The 19,598-nt window shown below is 39.7% G+C and overlaps 1 protein-coding gene across 1 annotated transcript in view; it reads right to left on the bottom strand.

The window, feature by feature from the left end:
- The window catches only part of ITGA8 (integrin subunit alpha 8), a 165,374-nt gene that overhangs the window by 18,904 nt on the left and 126,872 nt on the right, over positions 1 to 19,598 (bottom strand). The window contains exons 24-26 of the mRNA XM_070601080.1: positions 17,611 to 17,716; positions 14,893 to 15,051; positions 3,964 to 4,092 (exon numbers count right to left, since the gene is read on the bottom strand). Of these exons, the coding sequence (XP_070457181.1) occupies positions 3,964 to 4,092; positions 14,893 to 15,051; positions 17,611 to 17,716 (394 nt within the window). The remainder of the gene's footprint in view (positions 1 to 3,963; positions 4,093 to 14,892; positions 15,052 to 17,610; positions 17,717 to 19,598) is intronic.

Below are 19,598 nucleotides of genomic sequence, written 5' to 3'. Positions count from 1 at the left end.
TTCTTTGAGAACCTCAGGATTCTCCCAAATCAAAGCAATCAGTAATGTGTATCTGATAAATTCCAGTAAGGCCAGATTTCTACATGATGTTTCCAGATACAGGTGGACGGCTGGTCGTGTTCTGCTAGAGTTGGGCACTGAGGTGTCTGGGGTTTTGTGCCTCCAGCAGGAGCAGGAATTCTCAAAGTTGTGCAGTTTGTGTCACCTGTGAGGACTCTCATGTTTACCTATGCTCCATTATTGACAGGCTGTGTGTCGCCAATCCCACCACCTGGAGGCAAAAGGAGGTACTTCTTATAAACTCCCTGGAGATGGTGATCCCAGTTAGCTCTGTTGGAGGATCTTGGAGAAGGTGAGGCTTAGAATAAATCTTGAAGGGTGGGCAAGAGTTACCTAGAAGGATGGGATGATGGAGACATGGTTTTGCTGTACAAGACCAGGGCGTGTTCAGGAAAGAGGAGAAAAGGGTAATTGGGGGTGAGGTGGACAGATGGAAATGCACGATGATTTTTAATTTCTGAATATCCTAGAAATGTATTACTTGCAGATGAGACTAAGAGGGGGAGGGAGAAAGCCCAGCTGGTAAAGAATCTTTCTATTTGTGCCAAGCAGTTTAGATCTTATTCAGAAGGTCCTGGGGCGCCCATGAAGCTTTTCAAGCAAGGAATATGATCACGTCTGTATTTTAGGGGACAGGTCGTATGTGAAGAAAGAATGAAAAGAGGAGAGTGGGAGGCAAGGATGATGATAAGGGCCTTTTGCAAAAGTCCAGGTGAGAAATGATGAGGCAGTGGGAATGGAGAGAGGAGGATGAATTTTAGGGAAGTTTAGAAGGTAGATAGATACTTGGTGACCAGTTGGAGGTGAAGACCAAGGAGGGGGAGGGGCAGAGGGAGCTCTTTTGGCTTGGGGACCTGGGTGGATGGGTACTGACGTTACTGAGATTGGGAATTCTAGAGAAGAAGCACATTTTGGGGGTCACGGAGACAGACAGTGTTGGACATGTTGGGACTGGGGTGTTATCAGAGATCCAGATGAACATATACATGAGCCCTTCAAGTCTACAGTGCAGTAAGGGAGGGCTGAGATGGCAGGAGGCACGTAGATGTGACTGGAGTTCTGACCATGCAAGCAATTTCCCCGGAAGAGCAAAATCAATGAAAGGGAAGAGAACGGGGCTGAGGATGGACTCCTGAGGGAAGGAGCATTGAAAGATGGGCTGAGGAGAAGTCCTTGAAAAATTCTAAGAACAGGCAGGTCAAAAGGTAGGAAGAGAACCAGGAGAGAAGGTTCTAGGGGAAGCCAAGGGATTGGATGGTTTACAGGAAGTGTTCAATAGAATCAGTTGCTGAAGAGGGTTAGAATGATAGGGTTTCTGTAAGCTGAGCAGTGAAAAGGAGAAGAAGAAAGCTGGAACAGGAGGTGCTGAGGTCATAACTGGGGCCCCACAGGGGCCCAAGATGAGAAGGGCAAGGTTATTCTTAGGTGGAGGAAGAATGACATTTCAGTGTTCCAGGTACAAATTTTTCCTATGCAGATTGGAAATTATGATCCAACACAGGAAGCTGGCATTTTGCACTTTCAAATTCCTAATCAGAAATGGGATTCAGTAAGTTGTTTTTAACTAAACAAAAACTGTAGGAGGTCTTATTTAGCTTTTGATTTTAGAATAAACTTTGCATAATCACTTTCTACTCAGAACTGTTTTGACTCGAGGACATGGGGAGGTGTACAATTTGCAATTTTTGAACCAATGAGAAAGAAAGGGAAGAAAACATGAATTAACAAAATCATATATGGAAATCAAGGATTGCCTTACTCTCATCTGCAAGTAATAAGTTTCTAGGATATTCATAAGTTAAAAATCAGCTTGCGTTAAAAATCTTTAATAAGAAAGAGTAGGAGGGAAAAGAAACTTGACCCTACATGAGAAGAGTATATAATTTTTGAAAGAATTTTAGTTACTGATCTGCACTGCCTCAGTGTACTCCTGAGACATATGCTAAAGTGGAAAGCAAAAAACGTATTTGAATCTTGATTTTCCAAATTTTTGGTCCCCATAGGTTTGGAAATTGTTATTCTAGAGGGCTCTCTCGTTGGTACTGCACATTAGGATTCTATAGATGTCAATCGTTGTTTTCTTTTTTTAAAAAGATTATTTATTTATTAAAATTTTTTTTCTTGAGGTGTAATTGACATACAATATTAGATTAGTTTCAGGTTATGACATGATTTGATATTTGCACGTACTGCAAAGTAATCACCACAATAAGTCTAGTTAACATCTGTCACCACACATAGTTACACACTTCTTCTTGTGATGAGAACTTTTACGATTTATTCACTTAGCAACTTTCAAATTTTATTAGTCACTAGAGGAACCATGCTGTACATTACATCCCCAGGACTTAAATCATTGTTTTCTGTTCTATTGTTCTTCCTGGAAGCTTTTTAAAAGTGATAATATGCAGAATTTTATTAATTTGTCCTAACCTCATAGCATATTGATTCCTTACTCTTACATTTTTAAAACATTGCAGTGTCATAAACATTTACAGGGACTTGAATCATAATCTGCCAACTGCCACAGCTTTTCGTCAGGTAATTTCAGGCAGTTTTTTTTTTTAAGTGTTTTTTTTTTTTTGGTGACGAAGATTGGCCCTGAGCTAATTATCTGTTGCCAATCTTCCTCTTTTTTTAATTTTTTTTCTCCCCAAAGATACACAACATAGTTGTATATCCTAGTTGTAAGTCCTTCTAGTTCTTCTACGTGGGATGCTGCCACAGCATGGTTTGATGAGTGATGTGTGGGTCTGCACCCAGGATCTGAACTGGCAAACTCCTGACTGCCAGAGTGGAGCACGCAAACTTAACAACTCTGCCACCAAGCAGACCCCAGGTACTTCCATTAAAATAAACAGTCCTCTCTAGTTTTATGTTTAACTGATTAAGTTAGACTTGCTTATTGTATTTTCCTGTCCATTTCCATGTTTGAAATTTTTTATTACCGTCAAGATGAAAAAAACGAATGTGAGAGCATGTTCAAGACATACATTTTTTAAAAAAACCATCCTAACCATTTATTTTTTATTTTTTTTGGTGAGGAAGATTTGCCCTGAGCTAATCTCCATTGCCAATCCTCCTCTTTTTTGCTTGACAAAGATTAGCCTTGAGCTAACATCTGTGCCAATCGTCCTCTATTTTGTACGTGGGATGCCTCCACAGCATGGCTGATGAGTGGAGTGGGTTGGCACCCAGGATCCAAACCCACCAACCTGAGCTGCTGAAGCAGAGCACACGGAACTTTAACCACTTGGCCGCAGGGCCAGCCCCCATTGTAATCACTTTTAAGTGTACAATTCAGTGGCATTAGCATTCACATCAGGATGAGAGGGAGAAGTGCATTGAAAATGCTGATTCTTGAATGCTGTCTACAGTTTTGCAAAGGGCTGACCGAGCTCAGGCTACAGCTACCACAGTTCTGAGACTCTGCAGGGGTTTTGGCCCAGGAAATCTGAAAACACCATTCTCGTCTCTTCTGGGTGCCAGAGGACTCTGAGATGCAGGGACAGGTAAAGGACCCCGGGGACCCATTACATGGACATAGCTTCTTCAGGTTCGCTTCCAACTCTCACCAGCTCAGTGTCTGGGGACCAGCTAAGAACTGAATCTGCATGTCCTGGAACTGCATTAAAGGTCGCATTTTATGTTTCTATCATTATTTCCCTAATGTGGCCTGTGTGACAGGTTTAGGAGAGTGAAAACGTTCTGTTGCAAATACTCGTTAGTCCCCACAGAAAAATCCCTTTCATTTCTCACAATATGTACTCCCAAAACCCGTTAGGCATATCCGACCATGGGAGGAAACTGAAAAACAATACTTGAAGTTCAAACCATCTGCATGTGGGAATTCTGTCCAATGCAATCTTTCCTCTCGGTTCCATGCACACTGGGATAACTCACCAGTATTTTTGCGGGGCTCTGTCTGTGGAGCTCGGGCCCAGGCACGTCCCTCTTTCTGACAAGGTGAGGGATGGTGGAGTTTCGCAAAAAGGCGCTCAGCTCGGGGGTGTCCTCCGCAGGGGCAGCGGGCTGCAAACAGAAGGCAAGAGCTACTACCTTGATAACATTAACACTTTATCCTTTTCCATTAGCCTTGAACTCCAGGCATGTTTTTTTCTCTGCTGAATATGATTCACATGAGAATTCAGACACGTTCTGACGTACCAGGAGCATGTTCCACAGCAAATGCACTGCCCTAACGAGGAGCAAGCCTTTCCATCCTCCAGTTATAGGAATCCATGAAGCCTGGGGAACACAATCCTGCAAAGTTTATCTTGTAAGGATAAGATGTTAGGCGGAAGTGATTTCCCCATAAGGACAGATAACACGGAAGTGACTTTTTAAGCATGAGTCATTATTTTCTCGAACTTTCCTCTCATTATATATCAGGGCTGGTTAAACTGAGGAACATCTGTGTGGTGAGATGTCTCCTGAGGTGGCATAAAAGTGAGGCGCTGGCTGTGGGAAACAGCCAGATGTGGTCAAGAACCCAACTCAGGCATGTCTGACCCCACAATCCTGTAGCTGTAAGAAGTGTTCCCTCAGGAGACAACCATGTTCTAATGAAAATGACTTTTCCAAAGCACGCCTCATGAAACTTATGCTGTAATGGAGATTGTTTTCAGCTCTGAGTTTGTTTTGCAAGTGTTCTAGAACTTTTGATTTTATCTCAGGCTCCATGCTGGGTACATCCGATCACTGAAAAAATATTTTGAGAATTCCAATAAATTACACATAATAGCCCATAAAAATACTTTATTTTAGACTGACTGAATAGAGAACGCTAGTTTTCTGCTCCCCCGCTCCTGGCAACCAAATCTTCTTTTACACAGTTTCTCTTTGTAGTCACAGAAGCACTAATAGCATGCTCATCTCTGTGGAATGAAAAAAGATATTCCTACATTGCAGATGTAGGATGTACCGCAAAAGATGAAATGATAATGCTTAGTATGTCCTAAGAACCTAGAAAAATCTACTGGATAAACAGAAAGACAGAGTCCGGGCTCCTTAGTATGACATGCACGATCCTCTATGAGCTGGCCTCTGCCTGCTTCTCCAGGCTCATTTCTTACCAAGTGCCCCTGGCATCCTGATTCCCAGCATGCAGAACCACTCTCCACTCCTGACCCGCCCCAAAATAATTCCGCGAGCCCTGAGCCCTGTTTGATGTTCCACATGATGTCTCTGTTCCCCATCGGCGCCTACCAAGCTGTCCTGTCATTGCCTGCTGACGAGTCTGAGTTTCCCAGTGAGAAACTGTAAAACGAGAAGCACAGAGTCATGGATAATATCCTAGGAAATGTCAGAAAACAAGGCAAGGAAGAAGATCCAGCAAGAAAAAGTAAGACGGCAGAAATCAGATGTAGGTGGGAGACAACCCAAGAAAGTATGATTCTATAGAAGCCCAAGGGAAAGAAAGTTGCAAAAGTAAGTGACTAAGAATGTCAAGTCCTGCAGAGGAATAAAGAAAGGTGAGGACTAAAAGTATGCATGGAATTTGTCACTTAAGAAATTATGGACATATGATCCAGCAATTCCGCTTCTGGTTATCTATCTGAAGAAAACAAAACTAGCTTAAAAATGTATTTGCACCCCCATGTTCATAACAGCATTATTTACAGTAGCCAAGACATGGAAACAACCTAAGTGTCCACCAACAGACGACAGATGACAGATACAGAAGATGTGGCATTTATATACAATGGAAACTTATTTAGCCATAAAAAGAAGGAGATCTTGTCGTTTGCAACAACATGGATGGACCTTGAGGACATTATGCAAAGTGAGATAAGTCAGACACAGAAAGACAAATACTATATGATCTCACTTATATGTGGAATCTAAAACAAAGCAAACCAAAATGAACTTACAGATACAGAAATCAGACTAGTGGTTGCCGAGATGGAGGGGGGGTGGAGGAGGGGGACAACAATGGGTGAAGGTGGTCAAAAAGTACAACTTTCCAGTTATAAAACAAAAAAGTCCTGGGGATGTAAGGTACAGCCTGGTGACTATAGTTAATAATACTTTATTTTATATTTGAAAGTTGATAAGAGAGTAGATCTTAAAACTTCTCATTACAAGAAAAAAAACTGTAACTACGGGAGGTGATGGATATTAAACAGACTTATTGTGATCATTTCACAGTGTATACAAGTATCGAATCATTATGTTGTACAACTGAAACTAATATAATGTTATATGTCAATTATATCTCAATTTGAAAAGAAAGCAAAAACTTATGGATGCCCTTTCTCAAGCAGGGGACTGGTATAGATGGAAGAAACTAAAGGGTGAATGGGGCTGGACAAATGGATAATTATTTGAAAAGTATAAAATTAAATCTTTATCTTATTCTCATATTAACTAATTCCCAATGGCTCAGAAACAAGATGCAGCCTTATCTCCCAAATAAGAAAGCACTAAAACAAAGAAACACAAAATAAAACATGAACATTCTTAGCAGCTATTTATAATGGAGACAAAAGATAATAACAGAAAACTGAATGAGTATATATAGGTTACCGGTTAAGTAAATTATGAAATTTGTACAAAGACTATTGGATAGTTTTTAAAAATGATGATAAAGAGTTAGATATTAATTCAGAAGATACATAATCTTAGTGGGGAGAAAAGGCAGGTTACAAAATAGTAAATTTAATAAGATTGTATTTTTTAAAATGGATGCATACTTATATTGTATATCTAAAAACAGAAAAAAAATCTGGAAGAATAGTCACCTAAATGTTACTAGTGGTGGAGTTCTGATGATATTAAGGAAGTTTTGCTAAATTCTTTTTAGGTATGATAATGGTACTACAGATTTTTAAAGAGTATCCCTAATTATGGGCATCATACAGTGAAATGGTTATGGGTGAAGTGGAAAAATAAATGAGCGCATAAATAAATAGGAAATGTAACAGTAAATGAGTGGTGACATAGTTGGAAACTTAAAATTTTCTTCCTTATGCTTTCACATATTGCCTGATTTGGACATTTAATATTTTTTAATATGAACCCCCTGCAAAAAACATTCTGTAATTACAATGAGTAAAAGAGAAGTAAGGATGTTGGAATAGCAAGAACAGCTTGGCTAAAAATGGAAGGGAAAAGGAGCCCCTTCTTGGAAGAGGACGCAGAACCAAGTTATTTGCTTATTGTTTGTGTTGAAGATGGAGAAAATTTAAGTACGTTTATAGGATCCAAGGAAGGAACTAGTGGAGAGGAAGAGGTTGAAGATTCAGGAAATGGGGGGTAGGGAGGTGGGGGATGGGGGATGGGGGGGATACTTGATGTAGCAAAGTTAAATTTGGAACTGGAACTAAGAATCGTCCTTCCTCTGAAAGTGCTGGAGAGGAGCTGAGGACGGGGGACATACAAGTAGAAGGTGTGTGTACTGGGGGGAGGATTTGGGATGGAGAAATGGATCATTTAAAGATTCTCTTGTTTTAAGGTCACCTACTACTAATGATGCTCGAGAGAGTGGAGAGGAGGTAGAAAGAGAGTAGCGAAGGTTTGGAGAAGCCCGTGAGGAGAATGGCTGGAGAGATCATCAGAGGGCAGACAGGAATCCTCCAGACGCTGGCTGCCCAGTGAGTACTACCTGCCGTCAATCTGTAATGGCGCCCCCAGGCTAAGGGATCAAGGAGCCAAAATGATCAAGATTGTCAGGGCAGGCACTTGGGAAGGACAGAGTAAGGGAGTTTGTCAAGGAATGTTTTAAGCAACTTGAATTGCAGGGTTGGCAGGAAAGAAAGGATGGCCAAAGGCAGTCTTGAAAGGGGTGGGTTAACTGACTCAATGAAAGTCTCCATATCAAGGAAGAAAAGGTCTAGTGGAGAAAGGAAGTGAGAAAAAAATAAAACAAGGAAACTAAAGAAAAAATAAAACTTGGAGGAGGTTTGGATGTTGAGTTGAATCTTGCTGAGGCAGGGTAGCTAGAGGCGATGTTCAAAGCACTGGGATGATGAAGTCCATGGAAGTGAGGTGAGGGTCAGCCCTATGGACTCTGGAATATTCCAGGACCATGGTAGGGCCTGGCACAGTGAGAAGGAGTGTAAGCCACGAGTTGCTCAAGGATGCTCAATCATGGAGAATTTGATAGAAAAGCCTTTATGGCATAAGATTAAAATTTGAGCTTAGACAGAAAATTCAGAATTGAGGAGATCTCTCACTAAGATTCCCTTGTATGTTTTCTAGCATATACTCTGTGTGTGTGTGTGGTTTTTAATTGGAGATTTATCTGTGCAATTCCTTTCTTTCTTTCTTTCTTTTTTTAATGTCACTGGGAAATATATTACAGAGTTAACTTTGAAGGTAACCAAAGTACAGAAAAGAAGTGCTGGAAAGAACCAGGGAATATTTCCTTATTCCCAAGTTACAGCCCATTATTATTATTACTATTGTTATTAATAGCGGTGGTGGTAGTAGTAACAGTTGGAGTAAAATAATAGCTCAAAGAGATCAAAACGTTTTGACTTCCTGTGTGGTTATATGGGATGCAGCTTGTGTACAGACAAAGACACATCCTATAGCAGTGGCCCCGGGTAGACGATCATTCATAAATATTTACAAATGGTCTCAGTAAAACACAAGACTTGCTCTGAGCTAGAGAATGAATGTATCTCATAGCAGGGGTTGATAAAATGCTTCTTTCTTTTAGCAACATTGTTTTACAAATAGAGGAATGCCACTCTCAAATAGCATTATCAGAAAGTCTTCAAAAAGCTTGCAAGCCAGTTTTCTCAAATGGCATTCCAGAAATTATTTCAAAATACAAAAACAAAAATAAAACCCAAAAAACAAAACACAAGGAAGAAGTTAGCCAAGAAGTGTAAACAATAGTTAGAGTCTATTGTCCAGATGAAGTTTTGGAATCTATTTCACAATTGTTCATGAACCCACAGTTCATGTTTTTCCTGAATCTGAAATAATTAGAGATGAGGGGAGCTGGCCTCTTAGCACCCATGTTAGACAGACATTCAGCTCAGGGTATAATTTGCTAAGTGCAATGACAAGCTGGTGGTAAGCACTAAAATGTCTTCAGAACAAATCTGCAAATTGCTCCTTTCTGCAATAAGGAAACAATTGGTAGTAAATATGGTCCTTTCCCAGCTGCTACTCAGATTTTGACCCCAACAGGAGTTTTCTATTTTCATAACTCTTCGCTTCGGTATAGGTTTAAATTGATGGGTTAAAGGGATACTGTGGAGCCGGAACACACAATACAGTTGGAAATGCAGCTTTTGAAGAAAGGAGTTGAGTGAAATAAAATTAAGAGCTCTGCGAACCCAAGCAAACCCAACACACATGCTTTTTCTTGTTTGTAATTTGTCTTCGGATTTCAGGTATTTCTAAGCACACAAGAGACAGTGGACTTCTCCCACATAACTCTTCGTCTGTAATCAAATGCAAGTAGAGACAAGCCCAGGAGGTCAGCCTACCATGTAGACTTTTCTTAAGACATAAATGTTAAGGGTTGGCTGGGAGAGAAAAACACCATTTTTTTTTACATCCTGAAAAGTTCATGCAAAACATAACTAAAAGAATTGATTCACTCCATTGGTGATTCTGAAGCTTTTCTTAGCTGTTGGACATGGGTTTTCACATTTTAAAATATACATGAGGACCTGAAGACCTTCTTAAATAGAAGATAAGGCAGAGAAATTGACCCCAGAGATGGTATTCTCTTTGGTGGCTAAAAGTTGGACCTATAGGCAAAGAAAGTAAAAAGTAAAAGTTAAAAGGTGAGTGAAATTCTTCTATCAGAGGGAGCATTTCTGAGAGAGAGAGAGAGAGTAAGTTGGGAGATGTTATTCTAGAAAGTAACGTGTCCCCGAATTCTGAATTAACAAGAAGCAGTAAGTAAATGGAGGCAGTTACGAAGGAAGAAAATTCTCTTAAGGATAAGACAAAACTATGCAAATTTGCCAGGCCAAGCCACTGTCTGTGGGCTCATTGATTGAAAAAAAAAAAAAAACAACGAACAATGGTCTGCAGGGCTGTAATCCTGGATGAAGGGTTTCTGAGTTTCTGCTTTCCGTGTCTGCGCTATCTGGTGGTAATTTGGACTTCCTGCGGGAGTGGTCTTGTTCAGGAGACGAGTTCTCAGTTGTAACTTCCTGTTTTCCATGGCTCCAAAGACAGTTCTTTCCACAACACTGGCTTTCTCTCTTGCTACGGTCATTCTAGTCTAATCTGTCAGGTCATTTCTACCTGAGGATTCCTGTTCCTTGAACTTAGGCCCAGAATGTTGTATTGTGACCTTACCAGGTTGAATTTGAACATCTCATTTGTCTTCCTCTCCTCGGTACAGTCTTACATTCCATAGACTTTTCTCCCAGCATCTCACACTTGGCTGTTCATTGCAATATCTTGCCAATTTAAAAAAATCCTTTACTCTCTATGCAACTTTGATTCCTACATAGTGTTTACTTTTTCAACAACATCTTATCTAGAGATCATAGCCTGTTTGAAGGACTCTCCAAACCCCAGGATAGGGTCCACCAAAATGAGAAAATTAGTAGTTTGAAATCATTATTTTACTGCCTTTAGAATAGTTGAGAAATACTTTACTCAACTCTAAAATTTTATTCCAAGAAGGATCTGGAATGAATTAGATTTAATGGATTTGTCTGAATGCTGCAGACAGTTGAATGTTTCAAAATGTTTTAGATGGTAGAATGTGGAGAAACTGCCATTAAATCCTCTATCTCCGACCTGGATCACGAAGCCTGGAGGCAGAACTTTCGTGGCGATCTGCTTATGCCTCAAAATTTACCGAAGACAGAGAAATGAACTTGACGAAGTGAAACCATCGTGGGAGGAACAGAAAACCAAAGACAGCAACCGTTTCATTGGGAGGCAAAAGTGACAGTAGGAGTGAAGGCGGCCAGGACCCTGCCACATCTCCATGCTTGCTTGAGCTGGGCGCCTCTGTGGTCTGTGCAGCTCGCTCAGCTTTTCCTGAACCCCATCATCTCTCCATGATTCTATTTACCCTCGTGATCAGATGTTTGAACAGTGTTGACGAAGTAGGCTAAGTGAATCCCCACAAAGCCTGCTTTGAGGCAAGTATTTAAATAAAAACTGATTGACTTCTAGTGGCATCTGAGGGTGTCCTTATCCCCAACCCCACCCTCCAATTAAGTCTCTGATGCTCTGTATTTGGGCAACAAGTGAGGTGGATGTGGGTGGATGCCCATTGTCTCTTAAAACAGCCACAGGTTCCAGAACGATCATGGTGGCGGCTTCCAAAGGCAGTCAGTGTCTGTTCTTCAAACCTTGGGGACGTTAGGGTAAGGTGGGATAACCAAACTGTACTAGTTACTATTGTGAAAACTGAACCCCATTCAGGCCTAATCAGACTCTGAGGTTTATGGGAGGGGGAGCCATATTTGGAACGCAAGTTCAATTTATAGACGGGTTGTTATTTCAGAAGTTTTTAGGCTAGATGTTTGGCACTCAGAATGCATTTCTCTTTAGAAACAATCTTTTAAATAGAGGTTCAGTTCTCGGGCCAGCCCACAAACAAACCTACTTTCTCCACAATATGGCTTTGATGCGTAAAACGATGTACTTGCAATAAAAAATAAAACCAGGTCGGTTGCTATATAAGTAATTTTAAAAAATAGAAAAAAATCATCCTGTTAAGTAATATTAAATGCTGGTAGGTTTAATTAGACGGAAATGAGAAATTATGTGGAGACATTGTGGGGATTCTGCAGGGATATCTGGGGAATTTCAAAGGTTTTAGAGTTGGTGGCACTGGTTCTGTGGAGTGGGTGGCCTAGAAAACGTTTCTGAGGAAATCTGGATGGTTTCCTTTTCGTAAGCAAATTTCCTTAGGAATTTGTGAGAGTTGGAAAGAGGCAGGGAAAGAGGGAGCTACTTTCAGTGGCTAAGCGGTCACAAACGAGAATAAATGTGGAAGGGAGAAGTTGACTCAAAAAGTCTATGTGAACGCGAGCCAGAGGGATTTTGCAGAAAGGAAATCAACTGAAGGGCTGGAGAGGAAAACATGGTGGGGAACTTTGATAATCCTCCAGAGGGACTTTAGGAAGTTGAGGTGGTAGTTGCCCCTCTGACAGATCTGCGCTTAGTCTGGGATATTTTAGTGGCTAGCCGAGTGGGGAGTGGAGCATCCTCAGAAAGGACTGGAGAAAATGGACTACTCACGGATGGAGAGGTTTTAAGAAGAACTCACTACGTATCCTCTGTTTATAAAGAAATTGAAGAACCAAATACAGTCATGTGCTGCATAACATTTTGGTCAATGATGGACCGCATATGATGGATGTACCATACAGCCTGGGTGTGCAGTAGGCTATGCCATCTAGGTTTGTGTAAGCACACTCTGTGATGTTTGCACAATGACAAAATCACCTAACAATGCATTTCTCACAACGTACCCCCGTCGTTAAGTGACGTGTGACTGTAGTAAGGAATTTTATCTTCGTCTACTCAGTGCGGAAGATTTAAGATTAGGATTTAATTTTTGCCTATACAAATATATTTCTGCCCCCCCATTCCTTTTACTAAAACTACCCACTCTCTGCTTCTTAGTTAAAGAATCAAGTTAAAAAAAATAACTATAGATATTTAAAAGCAAAACTATTTATTCCAATTAAAAAAAAACAAGAGTAATTAGCTTTGATGCAAGAATCTGAAATTGACATTAAATTCAAAAATTTCCCAGACCTATTCTGTTTGAGATAACAAGATACAATAAATAATTTGTTCTTTACTAATTTCATATTTAAGACAGAAAACAGACTGGTTAGCTTTGCATTATCTAGGAAGAAATAAATTGCCAAATAAATTAAAAGCGAATTCGCCAAGAAATTATTTAATATCTTAAAAGGAAAATAATTTTCAAGTACTCTCAATTGTTTATAGCCGCTGGTATAAAATATACTGACAATCAAGTTTTAAAATCTGTTTATTGATAAAAACCTCTTTTGGACTCTCTGGTTCTATGAAATATAGGTAAAAGTACTTTGAGAACCTGAAAGTAAAAACATTTCAAGTTTTTCATGAATTCAGAATTTCAAGAACTCATGAGTTATTATAATTTGTTATTTTAGGGAGCTATTAGTACTTCATATTGTAATTAAATCTTCTTAAATTCAACTTCCACAGATTGAGAGTTCTGTAAACAAAAGTGTAATTAAGTTGCATTTCAAAAATTGCTAGCCTCCGACAGACTTCCAATGGAAGCCTATACTTTACAGAACAACTAGGTAGGAGGGAATCCCAGTGCTTTGCATACACTCCCACCCAGTTTGCACGAATCTGTCAACACTGAAGGCACGTTATCTATTGGTACCCTTCCAGGCATGGTAAATGATTGTTAATTGCAACAAAGAAAAAATAACTCACAACCAACATGGTGCACATTAAACAAGTTACATAATATATACAAACACATATAAATAGTGTCAGAGATAAACTAAACATCACACTGGGGAGAGTAAGGAACCTTCTGAAGAATCATGTGCTCCAAGAATCTATGACTGAAGCGGAGTCTGTTAACTACAGAGCAGGATGTGTGAAAGTTTTAATTACTTAGATGTTGTAAGTTAACATTTGAAGATGTTATTTTATAATAAGTTACTGGCCTTGGAGAGGTTAAAATCATCTCAATGAAAAGCAAAGAGAGAGGAAATGGAAAAATATTCCAGAGAGGAAGTATTTTAAATAATTTTGTGGAATACAAGTGGCCTTATTTATCACCTCCCCATAAAGAAGAAGGCTTGTTGACCCATAATCCTTTAACACTGAACCCTCTTTTAGTCCTCCTCTCTTTGAATAGAAGGCACGTTGGGTTGAAAATGAAAGCCTTTCATAACAAGCAATGTCCCAGGGCCACTGGCTGCCGGTAGAGGCAGCCCTGTACCCCAGATGGTTGAGCTGGTATTTCACGACGCCTGCCCTCTGCACCATTTCCAATGGGTCCAGACACTGTGTCTCTGGAGCTAAGACAATGTTCACACTTAACTGAAGTTCTCTTTTGAAGACAACATCTGATGAACAAAATTTTTTTTAATTCAAATATGACATTTGCAAGGGCTTATGTAAATTAATTTCCTTCCTTCCCTGAAGGAACCTGAAGCCAAATTTGGATCTTAATCTGGATGGCATCAGCGCCAAGGACACTTGAGCTCCTCATTAGTTGAAGTGTGACCAGCAAACCAGCAGCGTGAATATCAGTGAGCGGTTTACAGCGAGGCAGAATCTCAAACCCCACCCCAGACCCTGCGGTTTAACAGACCTCCAGCTGACTCACACACAGCTCAGAATTGGAGATGCACTGCTCTAGGCTTCTCGAGAAGCTGCAGTAGAGAACGGGCTCCTGAAAGTGCCAGTCCGGGGGTTCTCTGGGCATAGAGATTGGCTTTGGCAAATTACCGCATTTCACCGCTTGCTATCGGCAACATCTGGAAAAGCCCATTTTGGCAAAGACCCTATGTCTTTTGGCAATATATCAAAAAGACTTTAAAAATAGCATTTTGTATGAATTCTCCAAAACATGACATGTCTATTTATGATTTGGGTTTGGTTGTGCTGTCTGTCAAACCATGTGCAAAAGGTACACATTGAAACAGGCTAAATAAATGACAGCTTTATCATGAGGAATAAAACTAAGAGAAATTTCTAGGAGTGATATTTTAAGTTAGATCTGGCATTTTAACTATAACACTAAAAGAAAAAGTCCAATTACCACTGAAGTAACTTATAATTACTTTGCTTTTTTTTTTCCTACAAGCCACTGTTTTTATTTTTTCCTTATCATAAAAAATAAAGCCGCCGGTTAGACTAGGCTCCTACCTTTATATCCTGTGGGTTGATATCAGGATTTGTTTGACATCGCAGAGGTCCCAGAGTTTGAATGTGAAAAATGTAGAGGAGAAATTCATCCCGGGCAGAGAATGGCCAGCCCACCTCTAGCAGGGTGTCACTGATGCTGCTTGGTCCAATATTATGCAACTACAAGCAAGAAACACATTGTGTAATGTACAGCACAAGGCAGGAAGATGAAACCAAACTCCTTATATTCTGTATCCATTCTAAAAAGAGCGCATTTTTGGTTTTAAGTCATCTGGACTATGAATGTGGAAATAGGAAAAGAGAGGGCAAAAGAGAGTATATAATAGAGTGTATAACAGCGTGTAAAGAGCATGTGGAAAGAGGAAAAGAGAAGCTCAGAAACAAGACGTGCTGCTGATGTGCTTACAGAGGACTCTTCAATGTGGGAAGCTCTAAGGGCAGATTTCCTTAGCAAAGACCACATTAACCATGTCTGATAACTGTGATGTTTACCCCGAATTTATATTAATTTGATCGCTGCGCGAGAAATGCAATGTTAATTATATGCTTTCAAAACCCGGTTATTCTTTTTTTTACATTGAAATCTGCCTCTTTCCTGACTACTGACTTGTCAATTGCAACCATATGCGATGCACTCTTTTTCACCCTCTGGAAAAATGGCTATCCATCACATGCCAAAGACGGTGAGGCTCACCACAGTTCACTTCAAGTGTGCATTTCAAAGCTGAGCTCCTTCGGTTTTAATCAACGAATCTCGAGAAAAGAAAGGCCACATCTCATAAAGAGATGAACATTTTGAACATATGAATCCTGTACTCACAGGACACAAAACAGCTTTCGAAAAACCCGAAGTGTATTTAAATTTACTGTGGCTTTGAAAATTCACTTCAAAGTTGGCAGAGAACTTCTTGTCTTTTTTTCATAGTTCTGACAATTATAATGGTCAATAAAACAACTTACACTTGGTTTTGCTTATTAGTTGGCTCATTTAATCCACATTATCACAGCAATGTGGCATCCATCGATAACACTATATTCCGAGACATGAGATTAACATGTAAGAAACATTCGATGACTGTTTTTGGCACTACTGGTTATTCCCCTAAAATTTTATGATCCGTTTATGCTAAGATTAGAACCAGGGCTGTCCTGAGAAGGACTGGGTTGGAATATGTTTTCAGACTTTAAAGTTTTACCATCCTTAAGCAGGAACTGGTACACACAACATTGAATAAATTATTTGGTAGCATTTTATCCAGTGAGGTTCTTAATCTGAGTGGCCTTGGGGACTGTCTTATCTATATGCTATCAAGAGAGCTTAGGCAAAGCTTTGATCCAGCTTTGGACAAGGGCTCCTGATTCGAAACCCAGGTTGGGCTGATGACAGAGATTTCCATGTTAACACTGTACAGGAGTGGATGCTTCTTTCCCATATGTGTAAACAGCTCATCAGTTTTGAAATGGCTGTCTTGTTAACCTTAGAGAATGCTATTCATGTCCCTTGTAGCTTGAGATAAAAGTCATAGTCCATTATTAGGTCAGTGGCATGAGTTACATAGGAAAGGGACAGAGGGCATTAATCAAGAAGGACCCTCAAACAGAAAATGGCTTGGAACATCGTTTTTACCAAAATTCCATTCCTGGCCCCTTGAAAATGACTAGGAATAACTACTCTCTACTGATAGCATTTAATTTATTTTTTTTAAAAAAAGGACAACTATTAAACTAATTCTTTACTATATCTTGGTTTCTAACTGTAAAAAATTTGAATGTTTCAGAATACGTGTCAACAAAGCTCTTCTCTATTTACAGTTTAACACTGGAAGTGGGAAAAGATCTTCAGGGCTTTTTCATGAGCCACTGGTTTGCTCCTGGAAAATATTTTACCAATCAATGGACTATTTCAACTCTCAGAATAAGTTATTCATGTCTGATTTGAGTTATTTGAATGAACAGTAAAATTATTCTTATCTATCTACCATCCACTCATATTATATATTATGCATGCATTTTTTTGTACAGTAGTGAATAATCCATAAAATTTTCTCTGTCTGGTACCTTCTGGCTGGTGACCTTCAGTCTAAGAGATGCATAGGTTTTAAGGATATCTGAAAATGTACGAAGAAGCGAAATAAAGTCTAGGAAGCTAGTCATTTTTATGCTTAGGCTGTGCAAACATTAAAAAGAGAAGAAACAAAGAACACTTGAAAAAGCGCAGAAAGAACAGGTGGGCCCGGTGGCAAAATGGTTGAGTTCATGCGTTCTGCTTTGGAGCCTGGGGTTTGCCGGTTGGGATCCCGGGCGTGGACCCATGCATGGCTACACAAGCCATGCTGCGGCAGGCATCCTGCATATAAAGCAGAGGAAGATGGGCACAGATGTTAGCTCAGGGCCAATCTTCCTCAGCCAAAAGGGGAGGATTGGCAGTAGATGTTAGCTCAGGGTTAATCTTCCTCAAAAAAAAAAAGAACAGAAACAAGATAAATTGTTTCTCACTATACAATGTCTCTCACCACTAAAAAGCAAGTAACCGTATAATGGTTACTTAACAAGACATCTTACCACTACCCTTACAATATAATAGCATAACAGCACCAATCCAGGCAGTATATAAAGCTCAGATCTTGGATTGAGGGTTTTTAAAATGCTACGAAGAGTTTATTAGTAAAGCGCATAAAAATAAACCCCTAACACAACTTCAACAGAGACAATAGCTACCTCATAAATATGTTCCACCAACGGTCCAACTCCCTCCTCTTTGCGAGGTTCCTCTTCTGGTTCCCAGTTATGAATGGGCAGAACAATCTGTGGGGGGTGGGATACTCTGAAACACGGAACGTTAGGTTAATCGCTGGTGATGGCGCATGTAAAGAACGCTTCACTCGCACACAGTACACTAACAGCAGGGGACAAAAGTGGCGCTCAATTTATTTGAATAGATATTGCCTATAAGGAAAAAAGTGTTGACAGTGATGTTCAGCAAAGTAACTAAAGCAATAGTGAAGGGTCTGAAACATTTAGCTTAGGCTCTTAATTACTGGTCTCTAGCTCAAGGATTGACTATTTTATGGCATCTGATCTCTTGGGCACTAGGGGGCAGAGCGAAGAGCATTCCCAAGCTGAGATGGATAAATTTAACATATACATATATAAATATATACATTTATCTGTAGATCCTCTGTAAGAGTGTGTGTGTGCATATATAGGATATATAACTCCTGCTTTAAGCCATATCAAGTAATCGGATTTTTTTTGTGAGTAAAAATTTAGAATTCTGTGTGGTGCACTAAATGTCCAGTTGTGAAGAAATATAGTTTCTAGTTAACTACTTCGGAGTAGAAACATGGCCATTTGTATATTTCTCCTTCTTAGATTTCTTTGCTTTTCCATTAATGCAGCCATACCTCTCACAAGGCCAGGACTAGAGTCAAAACAAAATAAATCCTGTTTGAGTTCTAGAGTTGTCTTACAGATATCTCAAGGTGAGAGAGAGAGGTAAATGGTGTAATCAGGTAAATAGGATATTAACTGATACATAAATATTTTTGCTTGCAACTTACACCTGGAGAGTGAGAGCTGGATTACTCAAACACAATACATGGTATTATTCTATATTAAAAACTGATTACAAACCAAATTCTTATTTTTAGATAATCTTAAAAAGGATAATTCTCCAAAGACCCAATGTTTTCTAACAATTTTTAGGTAAAGGGTATCTTTAAAAGAACTCCTAGACCTTCAGCTAAAAGTAACTTCAACAGAAAACACCTTATTTGGCAATCAGATGTCTTAAATGCCCTTTTAAGGTATCCAGTAATTAACACAGCCTCTAACAACTTCAAACGTTATCTTTATCTTCCCCTCTGGGTAATCCTTTTCGGAAGCAGAAAGCAAAATTTATGGGGTTAAATTCTGACCCCCAAGGCAAATAATTTAATTTCTGTGTGTCTCTATTTCCTCATCTGGAAAATTATGATAAACTCTTTGGGTTGTATACCACAAATGATTGGAAAACATCTCAAATTCTTTTGGTCAAAGTTAATTTGGCTGCATTGTCTTCTAGGGGTGGGTGGGAGAAATAGATTTTTCAAACTGACAAACCACAGAAATGTTACTAAATTGTAAAGCCCTTTGCATTCACCCTTAATGTGCAACTATGCAATAAAAAGGGCAGGGAACAACTTCCTGGGCTCATATGTCAGCATTCTCTACCCTTAGATTGGTTTGCTGTCATGCCATGCTCTCTTTCCGACTTGATTTGATTAAATCCTGTTCAGATCAAACATAGGGGACTGGGTGACGAGAACAGTACAGAACATGGCAGGTTGCTTTCCTCAGAGGTAAGCCCAGAGAGCTAGGGGCCCATTCTCAGGGGGTCTGGATGACCTCACCATCCCAATCTTTACTTTGCTCTTAGCTTGGCAACAGAGAGTTGATTCCATGCTCCACGTCCATTGTGAAGCTCTAGGGAACTTTCTTTTTTTTGCATAGAGAACAAATATACAACAGAAGCTGGGCATATTTTCTCTGAGAAATTTTGTTCTTGTGGTCATCAATCCTGCAGGACCAGTCCTAAATCCTCTAGGACCATAGAACCATAAATTTAGATCTCGGAGGGAGCTGTAGAGACAATGTATTCAAAACCCCTCATTTTACACATGAAAGGAAAACTGATGTCCAGGAAAGTAGAAGGTTAGTTGCACATG

The sequence above is a fragment of the Equus przewalskii genome, chromosome 30 (genome assembly GCF_037783145.1).
Source record: "Equus przewalskii isolate Varuska chromosome 30, EquPr2, whole genome shotgun sequence".
Taxonomy (NCBI): domain Eukaryota; kingdom Metazoa; phylum Chordata; class Mammalia; order Perissodactyla; family Equidae; genus Equus; species Equus przewalskii.
The sequence above is the reverse complement of the archived record's forward strand: the minus strand, read 5'-3'. Positions and strand labels throughout refer to the sequence as shown.